This window comes from Phragmites australis, chromosome 16, assembly GCF_958298935.1.
Source record: "Phragmites australis chromosome 16, lpPhrAust1.1, whole genome shotgun sequence".
Classification (NCBI taxonomy): domain Eukaryota; kingdom Viridiplantae; phylum Streptophyta; class Magnoliopsida; order Poales; family Poaceae; genus Phragmites; species Phragmites australis.
Window position 1 is genome coordinate 812,353 of NC_084936.1, and position 18,036 is coordinate 830,388.

An 18,036-nucleotide genomic window follows, 5' to 3' on the forward strand; every position below is an offset into this window, starting at 1 on the left:
CTTCCCCCTCCCTAGCTCCCCCTCGCCCACGGGCTGCAGCCTATACCATTATTGGGTTTGGGTCCTCGCTGAGTCATCAGGGTCAAGAGTGGTTTTACACTCGGTAAAAATTTTAAGGTCGGATCGGATTTGCTATCTTAGATTTTAGGTTAGGGACGTTCTCACTTCACACGAGCCTGACCTGGCCCATTGCCTGTGACCATTTGCCTTTCGAAATTTGAATTTTCACGGTATCCAAATTGACTAAATTTTGGACTCAATAATGAAAAAGTGTTGCTACTAATGTCTAAATTATGTGCTTCCATGAATCCGGATAGTGAGAAATGTTTGATTTTCGAGAAGCAAGATTGTACATAGATAGCTTTATAAAGGGTGGCGGTGACTTTTGTTGCGAAGATGACATCCTATTTACAATGATATCGTCTTGTTTGTGGGTTCATTTGTTTCAATGCATCCTTAGAGAAAAAATGATAGATCGAGCCAGTCCAGTTTCATGTGCTGGTGAGAAGTCCGACGCTAGAAGTTTACTTCGATGTGATTTTGCTCTTCAAGTGTTTTAGCCTTGGTTTCTAAGTAATAATTTTTTTTTTGACTGTACACAGTTTTCTTATCAATACTATACTGTTTACTAACGTGGCGGAATCGGTGAGCTCTTTCTGCTACTGTAGCCACTGTACCAGTAGGTCCTATTTATTAATGATATATATCGAAATGAATATTAGTTACATTAATAAATCGGCTGAAAAAATAAAATGCAAAGAAAATATCTAAAACTCAAAAAAATATGAAACAATTTTTTAGTTAGTATTACTTTCACCTACATGTTAAAACTATGTGCATACATAAAAGTACTATTATTTTCTCTATAATTATTTGAATATATTTAACATTAATAATTTCATAAATAAATATTGAAATGTACAAAATTTGTGAACCTAATTTTTTAGTCTTCTTTTATCGTGCTCTACATAGCAAAATAAAAACAGGCGCGACAATAAGACTAGTTTGAACCTAAACACATGTGAGCTTCTTTGGTGCAATTGCGCGATAGATGTTGAAAACTCATGGTTTCTTCGATGGAATTGCAACACCAAGTTAGGTCTCATTTGGGTGAAAGTCACACGTGTGACCAGAACCCGGCGTGGATCCAAATTTCACGGGAGAAGAAACCCACTATGCCATTTGGGAAGATAATGAAGAATTCGGCGTTCATAAATGAAACTGAGGGAAAAAAATCGAGAAACCGAAACAACCTATAACAGAATAAGTGATCAGGCCATTGAGCCACACGTTGCTACACTCGGCTTGGACAGGGATTGCTTGGGATTTAGCACAGCTTGAGGCTATTATTCGGTTTGAACACGAAAAGGCAACGAAAGAGGATTATGCCATACAAATTTCCTTGTATGATTTATCAATTCAAACACATCATATCATGTTGAAGGCAGTGATGACGAGTGTGAATGGTGAAAACAACTCACCATTGCGGTGGCGCTACTGCTGCATGTTGTCACCAGATTCGGACATGGCGTGTAGAGAGATGGGGAGCACATCTTGTCGGGTGGCACATGGCGAGGGCTACGGCCGTGCATAGAGATGAAGGTTGCGCCATTGAATGAGCCGCCGGATCAGGGAGGTAGCCCGTCGGATGTGCTGTCGATTTAGGGAGGGGGCCGCCAGACCAGAGAGGGAGCTTGCACGGAGAAGGAGTTGGATCAGGGAGGGAGCTTGTCATCGGAGGAGCTAGGTCAAGGAGGAAGCTTGCTAGAGGAGCTTGAAATGTATGTGATGTCGTTTAGAGATGGTGAATAAACGTTTCTTGAAATTTAAAACTTCGCAACGGATTAATGAATCCGGATACTTCGGATCAATCCGGAGACTTCGAGTTATACAGAACCCGGATACTCCGAACTTACCCGGATAATTTGGATGATACAGGAAATCGGAACTTATGAACTTTTGAACAAATATAAATGAGTGTATAAGTTACCACAAGTTCTAAGAGATGCCTAAATACCTTATCACCAACAACCTATAGTCACATGCACACAAACAAGTAGATAAAAAAATCCCCAAAAATCAACTAGAATAAGTAAATATGCAATAAAGTAAAGTAGATAAGGATTTATTCCCGACGTTCGACCACCTTACAAAGAAGTGCCTACGTCTCAAGCTCGCAAAAAGCCAGATCTTTCTCAATTATTTTCTCACCCAAGCGACCACAAAGATAAAGTTAAGGTTCTTACTCAAATCAAAGGGTAATACAAACTTTCCTGGACATTCTACAAGTTTAGGTGCTCTCTGGGTGACGTCTTGCCATCTAGAAACTCAAAGCTCCAAGAATAAAGAGCGTGAATCGAAAGCTTGGCGATGACCTGCTCAAGAATGGATTTTAGCTCTCTAGCACTCAATCTCACTTTCCAACCCCTAATCTTCAAATTGCAAAAATCAAAACTCTAGAAGAGTTAGGATGGCTATTGAATGGCTTTAAATGAGTTTGTCCATGAGTGGTTCAAAAGCTATTAAAGGAGGGGTGAGGGGTATTTATAGCTCACTTCAAAAAACTAGCCATTACTGTATATTTTGTACTAATCCGGAGTATCTGGGTTCATCCGGAGACTTCGGGTAACACATGGACACACATGCAAAATCACTATCCAGAGCCTCCTTGGAGGGTCCAAAAATACTAGAACCGGAGTATCCAGGCCAACCCGGAAACTCCGAGTTAAGCACTTAAAGCCTACCCGAGACTCTAGCGCGAAGTCTCACTCGGAGACTCCGGCCACAAACCAGATTCTGGAGTATCCAGGCTAATCCGGAGACTCCAGGTTGAGCTCTTAAGCTCAAACCGAGACTCTCTGCCAGAGTCTCACCCATAGACTCCGACCTACTGATCAGAGTCCGGAGTATCCAGGCTAACCCGGAGACTCTGGGCTCAGACAACAAAAGCTTTTTTCCCCGGTATCCATGGGTGATTGTGTATCTCAACTTTTGGTTCTAAAAGGATACTTTGAGCACTGAGACACCTTCAAGACTATCAACATGCATTCCTCTTGATAGTATGGCTATCATGAACTCAAATTCAAAATAAAATGAATTAAAACTTATTAAGTAACTACATGTCGCTTATTTTTTCTTTCTTTTTGAGGGACGCTAACGTCTCTTAACTTATCTAATAAAACTTAAAACATGTTCATAACTTTAGTAACCCTATTAGTCCCTTAATCATTTGTCATCAATTAGCCAAAATCCATATAGGGGCATAGATGCACTTTCAGAGTTGCTGATTCAAGGAGGGGTCTGTTGTATTGGAGGGAGAGCTTGATAGAGGAGCCGCTGGATCAGGGATGGATCCCACTGGAGGTGCTGTCGGACCGACGAGGGAGCTCGCCGGAGGAGGCGCTAGACCAGCGAGGTGAGCGAGATAAGACCACGAGAGCGAGAAACACGAGTGCTTTTTCATTCCAGCTTGGAGAGGGTATTTTCCCTTTTCCCTTGGAACAATAGGGTTTGGGTCAGGGTCACTCCGTTCCGCACTTTAGCCAAACACACTTTTCTATCACGAATGAGTTTTTACCCCGGATCTCCTTCCCTGGATGGCTAGAATTGGGGTGCAATCCCAGGGTTGCCAAATGAAGCCTTAAGTGGACTGGCTTGTCAATCTAAAAAGACATCTTTGGTGTGAATGACATTGTAAATAACACTATTTGTTTAGTATAACATAATTTTAGTATATTTAGTAGGTTGGCCGTTCCTGTTCCTGTTTGCATGGCATCTAGTGGCTCAAATAAGCAACTCAACAAACCAACCTTTAAATGCCGAGGGATTTCAAAGCGTGATTCATCCGCTTGTAATTAAAATTGTTCTAGAAGAATTGGAACCACATGGAAGCCTATAAATTTCAAGTTGACACGCAAAGGATATCTCATCCAATAATTCAATACATTACGCAAACACTCCGTAAAAATGGCTCCGCCATGACCGGCTATAAGAAAAAGGAGAGACACTACCGGTACCAAATTTGAGATGGTTTGTGTTTATTTCCTTCTATATCAATTCAAACTTGAAATGTGCATAAATATGTGCAGTCAAGCCTTAGGTACTCAGTGCAAAATGCGCTTTCGCCCTCAGCCTGTGTTTCCAAAGAAAGACGCCTCTCTCCATATGGTGTGTGTTTATTTCCTTCTATATCAGTTCAAACTTGAAATATGCAGAAATACGTGTAGTCAAGTCTTAGGTACTCAGTTTGCAGAAATACGTCTCTCTCCATTTGCAGAGTACCCTAAATACGCTTTCGCCCTCAGCCTGCGTTCCAATTAAAGACGCCTCTCTCCATATGATACGTACTGTTTCTAACAAGACACGCCTCAGTGTCCCTATATAAGCAGGAGGGGCCTCCTCTCATCACCAGAAGCGCCTCCACGCCCACCCGTGTTTTTTTTTAAAAAAAAATTGGGGGCGGCGAAAACCCTCAAACCCTAATCCCTTCGCCCCCCATGGCGGACTCCGACGTAGCGCCGCCGCCGCCGGAAGTAGCCCCCCAGGAGCAGTCCCTGGCCGTAGAATCCGCCCCTGCCGAGCAGGAGGCGGCCCCCGAGGGCGAGGGCGATCACAAGAGGAAGCTCGAGGAGGTCGATGCCGGCGCGGAGGAGAACGGCGCCGGCGGGGACGCCAAGCGTCCGCGCGCGGACGGCGAGCCCGATGCCGCAGGTGGATCTCTCGCCTTCCTGTCTATCTGTCTCTGAACAATATCTATTGAAGCATTCGGTTGAACTGATTAACTTGCTCGTTTTCTCTTTTGGGATCAGGGGTTGAGCAGGACAATGAGCCATCTGTGAAGGTGGAGGAGCCAGCGGCTGCGGATGACAGCAAGGTTGCTCCAGCGGAGGGGGCGGCGGATGCTGAGAATGGTGAGGCCGCTCCTGGTACGGATTCGCTGGTGGGTTCTGATGAGAAGCCGATTGAGTCCACACCAGAAGCAGCGGCTGAAGCTCCTCAGCAAGAAGGTGATGCATCAAGTGCCGCGCAGGAGACTTCTCGTAAAATCGAAGTGCCCAATAGCAAGGTATAACTACTCGTGCCATGGATATCTGGTGTGCTGTTGGATTCTGCTTCGTTTAGAATTTTGAGATTTGGTATGGAACTGATAGTATGTACTACCTGCAAGGCCTATGAAAAAGGGATAAAATAACAAATATTAAAAAAAGTTCACAAGCACTATTATTTTTGACACGCAATTCAGTGCATTCTGATCATGGGGGTTCATGCAGGTCGGTGTTCTAATAGGAAAAGCTGGTGAAACAATCAGGAACTTGCAAACGAGCTCAGGTGCAAAGATCCAAATAACCAAGGATGTCGATGTTGACTCAAATGCTCTGACTCGGTCGGTTGAATTAGTTGGAACCCTTGAAAGCATTGATAAAGCTGAGCAGCTTATTAAAAGTGTCATAGCTGAGGTACACTAAATATGTGTTGATTCCTTCATTGTAGCTGTTCTTTTGAGTCTTATATCCATCCATGCAAGTTTCAACTAACTTTTCTCGAATGCTCTACTCCAGGCTGAGGCTGGTGGATCCCCTGCTTTAATAGCTAGAGGTTTTGGAAGTGGACAGTCAGGATCAGAGCAGTTTGAGATGACAGTTCCTGATAACAAGGTTAGTTCTTAGCTTCAACGATGAAGTATATTGCATACCATTTTATTCATTTAACCATTCTCTTGATTCTATAGGTTGGTCTGATTATTGGAAAAGGCGGTGAGACAATTAAAAGTCTGCAAACAAGATCCGGTGCTCGTATTCAGGTGGATATGTTACTTGTTATGTTGGCATGGTATACTGTTACAGCTCATATCAACTGAGGCCTAAGGTCGTGAGAAATTTGAAAATTTCTTGTAGTTGATTCCCCAACATCCTCCGGAGGGTGTTACATTGACTGAAAGAACTGTACGTGTTACTGGGAGTAAGAAGCAGATCGAAGTTGCAAAAGACATGATCAAGGAAGCTATGAATCAGGTGATGTGATTCTGCTCTGTGCTTTTTATAATCCATTCGTGCTTTCATTATTCTGTGTTGCTAGAAGATTGTATGCAGCTGCTTTATGCTTTGTATTGTTCATTGTTGCTGTGATTAATTCAATTACGCTGGCTGTTGATGCGATCCTCCTTCATGATTGTTGTATCTTCATTCATGATATGGTTAAATCAGTGAAGCTAGATAATGAATTTAATATTTCCATGGCATGAATACTGAGAACATCGCCTTTACATTCGGTCTACCTCGATCTTGTTGATTGGTTCTTTTTTAATTTTGTTGAGCAACACTTGAGATTTCCTGTCATTGGATTAATTCGTCTTGCCTTATCTGATAATTCAATTAATTCGACTTTAACTTGCATTGATGTCCCAATTGTACTGATATTTATTGTTAAGAAAAAACATTGTTTGACATCTTTATTTTGTTAGTAATATTGTAAATAGATTGCTATTTTCATGTGTTGGGTAGTGTTGGGCCTTTGCCTGCTTATTAAATCTGAAGCGTGGTTATAAACTAACCAGTCTCTTCTACAATGGGCCTTGTATGAAGTATCAATCTTGATATATAGCAGTGCCTAGTTGGACTGGAAGGTAAGTTCTTAATCAGTGATCCGTTTCTGTGTTATCTCTACCACTTTTTGATGAAAGATGAGACAATGGATGCCATCACTTTGGCAGGACTGAGTCTGTGACCTATAACTTTTAAGCGATTAATTTGATTCTTTAGCTTCATGAGTTATAAATTTATTATCTCCTCCTGTGCACATTGTTACTGAGGAATATTTGTTTCTTAAGTTTGTATGCTTCATCAAATTTACTGTTAAACGTTGAATATTTTCAACTTCCTTTTCTCATCAAAACCCCTGTACTTGATACTAGGCACTATTATTTTTTATGGGCTTTGCTTTCTCGTTTTACAGCACCATGCACTGCTTCCAGACATGTCCATCGGATTAATGTTCTTGGTTTATGTATTTACTATATTAATTATGAAAGAGTAAGGCATGCATGATCAATTGTTCAGGAATGGAATGAACTGATTCATAACAAGTGGTTCATTTGGAGATTTGGATACAATTCACATTATTCTTGAGACTGGTTCCATTAGCCTGACTATTCGTCATAGTACATATGTAGATAGAACTTTTCTCATCCGTTGGATTTCACTGTAGATTTGGGCATGCTTAGTTGAAGTAAAATGGAGCACAAGTACATTTTGTTCGATGCTTTCACCTGATCCATGACTTCAGCTTTGCAAGTGCCGTGTTACTATCCTAGTGGTTTGCCCAGTTAGCCTTTTGCAAATTATCAGATGAGATCTGTTTCTGTTACCTACATAAGAAGTCAGAACTGACTCGTCAGGTTCATTCGCTTCCAGTTTCCATGAATTATTTTTGTTGAAGGTGCCAATTTGGAGTTGGTTGGGTATCCTAATGCAGACACAGCTGGGCTTTCCGCATGGGGTCATCGTTCTTCATCCTATACATGCACAAAAGAGGGATACTGATCATTATCCCTTACCCTTGCATGGCTACGTAGTTGGTAACTGGTAAGGCTGCCTATTGCTGAAAATGAAACAATATGGCATTGGAAGACAGCAACAAGTGTATCATTGCCATGACAAGGCTACCTCATCACCATGTCTAGGTTTGCTGAACTGAATCGTTTGTGACTGTATGTTGTCTGCAAAACACCACTTCTATATACTATAGCTGAACAGCAGCGAATTTGCTTGCTATTGTGAGTTATTTGATATGCTAGCATTCTGACTAGAGTGTTGAAGTAGTCCTATCAGCAAATTCAGGTTAAGTAGCATTACTATCATGACCAATATTGTCACAGTTGCTATTGGATATGTGTGCTGCAGTGCATTTAATCTCTCAATATTATTGTGTTTCCGATTGAAACTGTGTTGCACTAGGATCTTTACAAGCTTCTTACACGTTTATGAGTCGCACCAACATGTTGGTTTCCAAACCCTGTCCCTAATTTCCACGCTTGTTGCAATTTTGATGATGGTGAACCAAGGGTCATGTTGATGTTTGCATTCTAGTAATGGTGTCACATTAGATTGACATTTCGAATCTTTTTATGGTTAGGATCATGTTGTCTACAAGGTTGTGGAATTTTTATTAGTGTTAATGGGATCCATTTCTTGAACATATTTCTTGCATGATTTAGCTATCAATGGTGGACTGTATTTAAGTATGATAGCTGAGCTAATATGCAGGCCTGTTTTCTTAGTGTTATTCAACTGCAACGGGATCACCATCTGAATTTCTCTTTGATAACGTCTTGTAAATGCCTTCTGCTTTATGTGTCAGTTTGGAACTGTAGTATTTGGTACTATGTCTGTTATCTTGACTTCCTTTTTGGTTCCTAATATGCTTTTTTTATACAGACATTTTCGAGGCATGCAACCCAATCTGGTGGATTTGGTCAGCAGAATTACCGCCCTCAGGGTCATGGTGCAGCTTCTCAGTGGGCACCTCGTTCTCAATCTCAGCCTGGCTATGGATACCCACCAAGAGGTATGCCTCCACCTCAGAACTACAACCAACCCTACGGTGGCTACCCGCAGCAGCCACCACCAAGAGGTGGCATGGGCTGGGACCAGAGGCAGGGCCCTCCACCCCATTCTTCCCATCAGGGTGGCGGTTATGACTACTACAAGCAGGGATCTCAACCATATGATAGCCAGCCACCAAGCTACCCTCCTGGACCAGGGAACTACAACAGTTATGGGCCATCGCAGGCTCCTAGTTATGGACAACCTCAGTATCCACAACCTGCACCTCAACAGAACTATGGCCATGGATATGGTGATCCTAGATACAATGCTCCGGTGCCAAACCAGCAGTACTATGGGCAGCCACCAATGGGACCCCAGCAAGGCTATCCTCAACAGCCAGATCCTTATGCTAGGCCTGCATACAGTGGACCTGGACAATGGCCGCCCAGAGGTGCACCAGTCGCAGATGGCACGTACCAGGCACCGCCTCCTACATCTTACGGGCCACCATCTCAGCAGCCTCCTGCTTATAATCAGACATATGGCGCAACGACTGGACCTGATGGGTATGCTCAACAGGGTTACCCACAGCAGGTTGGGCAAGCGCCCGCTCCATATGGTCAGAGTGCACCAGCAGCACCAGGTTATCCTCAGCAAGGCGCACAACAAGGTGGCTATGCTCAGTACCCGCCAACCCAACCAGCATATGGTGATCAAGCAGCCCAAACCAATGCGAACTACGGGTACCAGGGAGCTCCTGCTGATCCCAACTATGGAAGTGCCTACCCACAGTCAGGATATGGTCCTACTCCGGCAGCTGGTCAGGCTGGTTATGCTTCTGCACCAGCAGCCGGCCAGCCTGCTTATGGTCAGGCAGGATACACCCAGCCACCTACAAATCCGCCCAGTTATGATCAATCTGCAGCACCACCGGCTCAGAGTGGGTATGCTGCAGCCCCCGCAAATCCATAGCCTGCTGCTGCAAAGGGGGTGTCGCCACCGCAGCCTGCTGCTGGATATGGCGGGCAGTGGACTGCATGATATTATCAAACTTCACTGACATCAAGATCTTGTTGGGTAGTGTGTTCCGCCGTCCTCTGTTTGGATCATTTGGATGTTTCCTATGGACGCAATGGGTAGTGCCTGACTTTTGTTATCTAAAAGGGTTAGTAACCCATCGAGTTGTTATACCGCGTCTCTGTAGTACCTAGTAGTTGGTTAAGATGACTTAAAACATCCTATTCAGTTTAGAGGAGAACCTTGTTTTATTATTTCGCAGCTTGTTGAGTAATGTATGGATCCCTTAATCTATTAGTCATCTGTTATTTTGACCTGCATCATGTTATTTATCATATGATGATGCGTATGGAAGAGTATTGTGCACTTCCTAACTGCTGCCAATGGTACACTGTTTCAGACTCGAAAAGAATTTCTCCAGCTCTTATGATGGGAGTACCATCTGCCTAAGAAGATGGTAGATGGCCCAAAGGTATCCCTTTCCCTTTAGCTGCTCCTCCGGCAGCTTGAGCATGCTCGCCACCTTGTCGAACTGCGCCTGCCCTATGGCAGCGTCCGCCGGCGAGTCTTCTGCAGATGGCGACTCCACACTGAGGTCCTTGTAGAGCTCCGGCGGCGACAGCGCCCACTGCATCGCCCAGATGCCGAGCGGCCGCATGTAGTGCAACGAGCGGTAGCCGCCGTCGGCCGTCCACGACTCCGGCGTCTGGAACGCATACCTGCATCTCACTCACTGATCAGTCGGAATGTGAATCTGCAGAGCAATCTTTCAAGCTGCTTAGGACTCGGGTGATTTTGTACTGACCCGAAACCGTCCTTGGACCAGGCGGCGTCGTGGGCGCCCTTGGCCGTCCGGAACGCGGCCTCCGGCATGCCCTCGTGGATCATGGCGGCCGCGACGGCGTAGGTCACCCCGGGCCATACCTCCTTGGACTGCGTCGACGACATGTCCACGCTGCCGTCCGGCCGCATCCCGTTCACCGCCCCGATCGCCCCGCCCTTCACCCGCATCACGTTGTAGTCCAGCACCATCCCCAGCGCGCTCCGGGCCTTCTCCTCCTCCACGATCGGCTCCAGACCGCACGCTCTCGCGTACCATTGCCCGGCGAGCTGGTCGGCCATGATGGACGAGCTGTTCGCGCCGCCGCTGTTGTCGTAGTTGAAGTAGGCGCCGTTCCAGAGCTCGCCGTTGTAGACGCGCTTCGCCTTGCGGTACCGCTCCCGGAAGTAGCACTCGGCGGCGCGGTCGCCGACGATGCGCGCCATGGCGGCGGCGGCCTGCAGCGCGGCCACCCAGAGCCCGCCGGTGTATGCGCTGACGCCGGACACGGACCAGATGTCGTACGTCTGGTCGGGGATGCCCTCGTTCTCGACCATCCCGTCCCGGTCCCGGTCGAACTGGTCCATGTACGCCATGGCCATGTACACTGCCGGCCACGCCGCCTCCGCGAAGCCGGCGTTGGCCGTGGCCACGACGTCGCGGTACACCTGCAGCACGAACTTGGGGTTGAGGTCCTTCCACCGCGCCGCGTCGTGCAGCATGTACGCGTTCACCTCGAACCACGGGTCGTTGAGCCCGACGTCGTGCGGCACCGCGCCAAGAACCTGCACAAATTGCATTGCGGGTTTGTCACATTCCGTGTCGCTCTGGGTGAACCGGTCGGTGCATGAAGCTCGATGTCCTGCGCACCTTGCGCTGCACGGTCTTTCCGTCGAGGGTGCGGCGGAGGCGGGGATCGTGCAGGAGCACGGCCCTGACGAAGTCGCGCTGCAGGCAGAGCTCGAGCTCCGGGAAGAGGGCGAGCAGCGCGAAGGAGGAATAGAAGTGCACGTCGTAGGTGTTCCACAGGTGGTACTCCATCCCCTCCAGGTACAGGAACTGCCCCACGTTCTCCTCGCCGCCGCGCAGCAGCGCCGTGCCGAACGACGCCGCCGCGTGCTGCCGCTCCGTCGCCGACGCCATCGCGCGCAGGACGCCGTCCACCGCGGTGCCGCTGTCTGCAGAACGGAGCGTGTCGAGCGACAACGGTTCGCCGCCGGTCCCGGATGGAGCAAAGCCGGCCTTCTTCGGGGGTTGTCCGTCTGTCACATTTCCAGCATAGATTTCTTGTTCAAGTCATGAAAAGACTGGATTTTTTTTTGGATGACCGATCATGGTTACATCATTTCTCCCCCCATTTAAAAATACAATGCGTATTTTGTTTTGAAAATATCAAACTTTGTATATTTTGACCAACAATTATTCAAACTATAAGTATGCTTAGTGTATAAAAATCACACAATTAGATTCATACATATTTCAAAATGCTTTCACACTATATTGATTTTATATCTATAAATGATCTATTTTGTGAGAAAACAATGATCAAAGTTAAATTTTGAACCGGGAGTAGCACGTAGCAGTAACCTGTCCATATGGTGCCTCCAGCGTTCAGGTAGTAGAGCTCGTTGAACAGCGCAACTGGATACCTGAAAAGGCAATGTCCATGGTCGAAGCAGGTTCCTTTCACCTATTTGAGTTTATCTATATGTTTGCGCATTTCAACGAGTTCTTAGGAGAATCATAGATATGAAAAATGTTGAAACATGAAGGCGCAGGTTTTGATTTGGCATTGTCATGGAGCGGAGCCTGACAAAATCTGAATTCCTTCCTTACCACTCAGGCAGCCTCTTGTCCTGCAGAACAGGCCTCTGCCACTCCTCGATCTGAGACTCCCACTCCATGTGCTCTGCACGCAGGCAAGGTAGGCAAATGAGCGGCGCAATCTTCACCAAACGCACTCAGGTTCGCTCTGAGATCTCACCAAGAAGGGCGCCATGAGCCAGGTGCTCTGCAGCTGCACCTCCATCAAGGCCATAGAACTTGGTGTACCTCCTGCCTCAGCCAGAGTTCCATGTCAATGGCGGGCCATGGCAGAACCGAGCAGTTTCCGAGCAGCGAGACGCGGCCACCTTACCTGTGGTATGTCCTCCCGGTGGGGAACTTCACCTCGGGGCACGCCCACGCCAGCGCGAACGACACCACGCGCGTCTCCCCCGCCGGCACGGCCGTCGACGCCGCCACCGCCGCCCCGACGGACGACCCGGGCCTCGACGCCGCCCTCGGCGCGTCGCCGGCGCCGACATTGCCGAAGGAACCATGCTGTTCCAGCAAACGTCAGAGACAAGTTGTGCGACGACTGGATGGGCGCTGCAGAGAGCTTAGGGATGGATGGAGGTGCCTACATTCTTGATCTCTTCCCACATGTCCGTCGCCGTGAACTCGCCGGAGCTGGGCTGGCCCATCGTGAAGGAAGGGCAGACGGTGACACGGACGTCGTCCGTCTCTTGGGATGCGATCGCGAACGTCACAGGAGGGCGCCCGTCCGCCGTCCTGCATTGGTGCTGCCATCTCAAGAATCGCCATTTGCAGAAGTGCGACAATGCAGTTCTGCTAAAATGAGACGCTGAACGCACCTGTGATTGAGGAGAACGCCATGGACGCCGTCGCGTGCTCTGCACAAGAAGCAAGAACACAATTGCGACAAAGTAAGACGGATGTCTGACAACTTGCTGCTGCATTGCATCAGCTGGAGGTGAGAATAAATGCAATGCAATGCTCATTACTTCATTTTAGAGTTGGTGTGATGCCCGGTGACTTCTGATCTCCCACCAACTGAATTCTACAAGACGATCAAACAAAGGTCAAGTCTTTCCTCAAAGATGTCTTCACATCTGTACTGAAGAACAAACGAGGTGTTGGCCTGTACTTACTGCCCAGGTGAAGAGCAATGTTACATCTGCAGGCGTGCTCCCAGAATTGTGCACCTGCAAGCGTCGTCAGAAGTAAAGGTAAGCAAGATGCAACTCAATTTTGAATCGTTGTCTTTGCATCAGAAACAAAAAGAAGATAAAAAAAAATTACATACCGTAAAAGTGAAAACTGCAGTTGGGAAGCTGCTATGTATGTAGTTGTGAGGGATGAACGGTGATATCTGACGGCAGGTGATCTTGATTTCAGGATCAGGCTCACCTACATTGACATTGTGGAACAGTAGATCAGTAGGGTGTAGCAGATTGGCATGTTTCTTCAGCTGATTGACATGTTTTCAGTGCCGCCGAAAATTATCGCTCTCAGTTAAAAGTGTCTGAAACTGATGTGCTGTGAGTAACCTACCATCATATACTGTCCACGATCTTGGAAATAGGCCATGGTACGTGCAATTCTTCTCCTTCAGCTTCCAGTCCCACGATCCAATACCGGCTTTATCGATTCCCCTGTAAATGAAATTTGCACAATGCACGACCATGATATGTCTGGCCTTTTTCAGATGCATATAAATAAGCTTGTTAGGATTTCAGTGCTCACTTGAGGAGATCCGCAGTCGGTGCAGACAACACCGTGGAGTACTTCTTTCCATTGGGGCGTGAAATGAATGCCTAGGTAAGAAAATAGTGGCAATCACAAGTTGTTTACAGTTGAGTGCAATTGGGTATTGCAAATCATGAATGGAGATGTAGAGTGATTACTGAAAACTGATTTGCTAGGATAGGCTTCTCTTCATATGTCATGGGGAATATCTGAAAATGCTGAAAGTACCCTCTGTAGCTCCTCCCTATGCTTCCTGCACTGATAAATGGACGTGGATTGAACAGAATTTTTTTTTATCGAACCCGCAAGAGAGCTGCGCGTCATTGTATTAAGAAGAAAATGATCTAGTTTATAAAGAAAACCGGATCCAAAAACCTGAACAATCACTGCATTACAACCCACAGAGCCCAACTCACACGAAAGACAAAAAAAAGAACGAAGGAAACCTCAAACCCCTTAAATAACCGGACGGCAATGGTTCATCGAAGCAGCATACAACCCGGCAAACACACAACAAACAGAAGGCCGGCACGGAGACACCATCGGTACACCTAATCAACCAAACAGCACCCACACCAATCAACGCTACCCTGCAAGCAACTATGCCCAGTTAGCACCTCGACCAAACACAGCCTGACAACTCAACAGGCGGAGCCCTGTTCTCACGTCTGACTACCCAACTCGGTCGGCGGCTCCCACGCCAAACCACAAGCTCAACAGACGGGGTCCTGGGACGTCGGAACACAGCCTCTGACGCAAAGCGTTGAAAGGTGATGGGAAGTTCAACCGAACAGGAGAACGAAGGGGTCGGACAAAAGGGCAAACAACAACGGAGGATGGTGTACCCTGCAAGGAGTGCCGTCAGTTGTAACAACAAAAAACAGAGGGATTCTCTGAAACTACGCCTTCAGGAAGGAAGCAGCAATGGAACCACCGTCACTCGTCCGGGAAGCCGAACAAGGTTTTCACCCGAAGAGATCTCAGGGGGGAAGCTTCGTCACAACACCTCCAGGGAGGTAATGACACCCGTGGGCGTCACTGTCGTCGGCAATGGCATGGAGCCTGTCAGGGCTTTCGCCCATAATTCCCCCTACCACGGTACAACCCAGTGAACCCAGAGGCTCGACGGGTCGACCAGACCATTCACCTGCAAGAGAACAACTAGCAGCACACATCACCAAAGCACGAGGCCCAAGCGATGCATCCACCATCAAGAAATGACTGGACATGATCGCTAGGGTTGCACCAACATCGTCGTCAACAACGGTCAGCCACCGCATGGCGCACTGGGGTCCACTAACGGCCCGTTCAAGGACATCAGGCGGCAGCATCTGGGACTGCTAGGCAGCAGCAGCCCGATCGCAGGCAGAGTCGACCAGGACGGCGACCAACTAGACAGCAAACCTCACACCCGCAGCAACCGAAGAGCCGCGCATGAGCCCGCAGCCCTCTGCCGAAGCTGAAGAGCAAACATGCCGCAAGAGGCGAGCATTCGCACGGATCTAGCCGGGAAATGATAGATCCGGCAATCTACAGCGCGGATCTGGTCGGAGCAAGCAACCACGTAGGCGGATTCGGCCGGAGCAAGTACAACGCACAATAGGGTCGGGGGGGGGGGGAGGGGTAAGAGGGGGAAATGGAGGGAGGTGGGGGAGGGGGTGGCCGCCGCCGCCGTCACCAGCGGGCCATGGCGGCGGCGGCCTTGCCAGATCTAGGCGGGATCCCCCGAGTCGCCTCACGAGCGAGACGACTCGGGGTCGGGACCCACCGCTGGTATCTCATGTACAGAATTTTCATGGGTCTTCCTCTGCTCTAATAAATTGATGCAAATTTTTGCATCTTCTTTGAGAAAAAACACTGTCATGATTCCTATCATGTTCAATCGTATATAGAGACAAGTTGCACACTAGCTTTCACCATGGCAATTTTGTAAGGTAATATAAAGCTGATTTTGTGCCTGTACTTATAGGAAACTTAGCTGCTCTAGGACTTATGCAGCAAAGGCTGAAAGAACTGACCCTAGCCCACCAAGGGGTACACCGCGGTAGCAGTTGTCCATCCATTTCTTGAGTGGATCATAGACTGTAGCCTTCGGAAAAGTGAAGAATTGTTCGAAAGTTCAGTAACAGGGTAGAACAATTTTCTGCTGATTTTTGGGCAACTGAAACACAACTCACTAGGCCTTTTGCCCCTTCTTCAACTTGCAGTCGCAGTACTTTGACAATCAAGGGCACCTACAATACCACCAGAAACATGGTTATTGTTAATACTGCTCACCATAAATGTGACAGTTGTTTATTTTGTTAATTGCTGATATGACTAAGCCAAATCAGTTGCATTTCGATATTAGAAGTTCATTTGCTGTCCAGGTCAGCTGAACCTATGATAATACCAGGAAGGGCCCTATGTTTGGTATTTTCTTAGACCATCTCTAACCATATTCTCTCCATTTTATTCCTTTTCTGATTCCCTTCTCCGTTCTTATTCTCTTTATTTTCTCTCGTCCCTAACCGTTTCTCTTCCAGTAATCGTAAAGAGAAATGAGAGAGAATCCTATCCTGAAAGTAAGAAATTTGGAAATTACTTCATGACAGTAACCATGAGAAGAAATTGTTGAAGCGCTGAAAGGAATGAAAATTCCTTTACGACAGGAATCTGAGCATGAAGGGAAGTCCTTGGGTTGGTCTTAGAAAAGTTGGAAAGAGCCAATTTAACCAGTTCATTTTGTATCTTGTGAAACAGAAAGCTTAAAGGTACAACTCACAAGTGCTATCATATCATTCATGGTCATGCTAAACATTGCGACCTTCTTGCCTTCATCGTCGAATTTCCTCTGCCAAGTTCTTGATGGCGGTTGCGAGCAATCGATGTGCGAGTGCACCTGAAGCAAGAAACAACCATGTCAGACTAGTTTGCTTGCCAAATACAACCGGTCGAAACATCGAAGAAAACATTTCACAATAGATCAGTGAAGAGAAGTGACTTGAACACCACCAGGAAAATCCTAACCAAATTAAAGAACAAAAGGAAGAAGAAATACTGGGCACCTTTGCTTGCTGCATCTCTGAACTTCCCATCTCGGCACAAACACTGCTTGCCTTGGAGCTGAGAGGCGATTCGGATTGTATCGGCACGCACAAGCACAAGGAAATACTGTAAAAAACAGATGCACAAATATCTCCGCATCTCAAGAAACAAGTCTGAATGCAAAGGAAGCGACCCAAGGAATGCAGTCCAGGCATCCATAGAGGAATCAATCAACTGGAATTAATCACCAACACAGGAGACAGTAGGAGAGAAGAGCGATACCTGAATCTGAATGCTATCACTCTACAAGATCCGGATGGTCCAGCTCTTTCTGGAAGGCGCTCAGCTTTGTGTTTTATAAGGCCACGCCCAATAGATTCTTTTCGCGGACAAGATTCCTTGTTGTAAAAGTATTCTCGTGTCTCGTTTCTTTAAACGCTCTAATAATTTTTCTTCACAGTTTTTTTCATAACAGAATTCTCAAATCATTCTCTTCAGAACGAGATTCCCTCCTTACCTTTCGTGATTTTATTGAAAAAAAAAGAAAATAAAAATAATAAGAACGAAAAAAATAAATAAAATAAAATAAAGAAAATATAGTTAGGATGGTCTAACACTCCATCAGAGAAAAAAAACAATGGACAGCACGATGATACTTGTCGGCATCAGTTTCTTTATGTCTTATCTCCTTTTGGTGAGTGGAAAAATAAGCCCTCTTTTCCAAAAAATAAAAATAAAAAGAAAGATTGTGACTACTGCTAATGACAAGTAAAAACTAGGCAATCAATGAAAATAGTGTTTATCATAGACAACTCTTTGGCTAACTAAATTCTCTTTATTTTATTTCTCATTTTAATTCCTTTTATTTTCTCTAATCTCCAACAGCTTCTTTTCAAGGGGAATCGCAAAGGGAAATGAGAGAGAATTCCGTCCTGAAGGGAATAACTTTAGGAATCTCGTCGTGAAGGAAATCGTTGGAGCGCTGAAGGGAAAAAATCTCTTCATGATGAGATTTTGGTCTTCGAAGGAAATCCGTTAGGGCTAACATCAGATAATTCAACCAAAATAGTGTTCTGAAACTGAAAACCAGTAGGCCTC

The 18,036-nt window shown here is 46.4% G+C and overlaps 2 protein-coding genes across 5 annotated transcripts; one reads left to right on the forward strand and one right to left on the reverse strand.

The window, feature by feature from the left end:
* The first annotated feature begins 4,402 nt into the window (after positions 1 to 4,402).
* Positions 4,403 to 9,814, forward strand: LOC133896403 (uncharacterized). Of its 2 annotated transcripts, XM_062336999.1 has the most exons (8): positions 4,403 to 4,710; positions 4,809 to 5,065; positions 5,271 to 5,456; positions 5,559 to 5,654; positions 5,729 to 5,800; positions 5,895 to 6,011; positions 8,433 to 9,516; positions 9,550 to 9,814. In XM_062336999.1, the coding sequence occupies exons 1-7, from the start codon at positions 4,497 to 4,499 to the stop codon at positions 9,513 to 9,515; spliced, it is 2,025 nt and encodes a 674-aa protein (XP_062192983.1). In that variant the 5' UTR covers positions 4,403 to 4,496; the 3' UTR covers position 9,516; positions 9,550 to 9,814. The 2 variants fall into 2 exon arrangements, with proteins under 2 accessions (XP_062192983.1, XP_062192982.1); XM_062336998.1 differs by having other exon boundaries at positions 8,433 to 9,814.
* A 51-nt stretch (positions 9,815 to 9,865) lies between these two features.
* Positions 9,866 to 17,345, reverse strand: LOC133896401 (uncharacterized). Of its 3 annotated transcripts, XM_062336995.1 has the most exons (20): positions 17,221 to 17,345; positions 16,959 to 17,016; positions 16,676 to 16,792; positions 16,089 to 16,145; positions 15,930 to 16,000; positions 14,070 to 14,169; positions 13,909 to 13,979; positions 13,717 to 13,817; positions 13,469 to 13,572; positions 13,314 to 13,367; positions 13,167 to 13,222; positions 13,017 to 13,055; positions 12,786 to 12,933; positions 12,518 to 12,702; positions 12,365 to 12,435; positions 12,217 to 12,289; positions 11,968 to 12,029; positions 11,251 to 11,642; positions 10,366 to 11,165; positions 9,866 to 10,279 (listed from the first exon to the last, which is right to left on the reverse strand). In XM_062336995.1, the coding sequence occupies exons 2-20, from the start codon at positions 16,986 to 16,988 to the stop codon at positions 9,985 to 9,987; spliced, it is 2,826 nt and encodes a 941-aa protein (XP_062192979.1). In that variant the 5' UTR covers positions 16,989 to 17,016; positions 17,221 to 17,345; the 3' UTR covers positions 9,866 to 9,984. The 3 variants fall into 3 exon arrangements, with proteins under 3 accessions (XP_062192979.1, XP_062192980.1, XP_062192981.1); XM_062336996.1 differs by lacking the exons at positions 16,676 to 16,792; positions 16,959 to 17,016; positions 17,221 to 17,345 and having other exon boundaries at positions 14,070 to 14,164; XM_062336997.1 differs by lacking the exons at positions 15,930 to 16,000; positions 16,089 to 16,145; positions 16,676 to 16,792; positions 16,959 to 17,016; positions 17,221 to 17,345 and adding an exon at positions 14,817 to 15,345.
* Between the last annotated feature and the right edge of the window lie 691 nt (positions 17,346 to 18,036).

Excerpts from the sequence above, each read along its gene's own strand:
- LOC133896403 (XM_062336998.1), top strand. The coding sequence starts at position 4,497 with ATGGCGGACTCCGACGTAGCGCCGCCGCCGCCGGAAGTAGCCCCCCAG. Across the intron at positions 5,457-5,558 it reads TTAAAAGTGTCATAGCTGAG|GCTGAGGCTGGTGGATCCCC; the intron begins GTACACTAAATA and ends GCTCTACTCCAG. Across the intron at positions 6,012-8,432 it reads TCAAGGAAGCTATGAATCAG|ACATTTTCGAGGCATGCAAC; the intron begins GTGATGTGATTC and ends TTTTTTATACAG.
- LOC133896401 (XM_062336995.1), bottom strand. The coding sequence starts at position 16,988 with ATGGGAAGTTCAGAGATGCAGCAAGCAAAG. Across the intron at positions 12,030-12,216 it reads GACAAGAGGCTGCCTGAGTG|GTATCCAGTTGCGCTGTTCA; the intron begins GTAAGGAAGGAA and ends TTGCCTTTTCAG. Across the intron at positions 11,166-11,250 it reads GAAAGACCGTGCAGCGCAAG|GTTCTTGGCGCGGTGCCGCA; the intron begins GTGCGCAGGACA and ends CAATTTGTGCAG.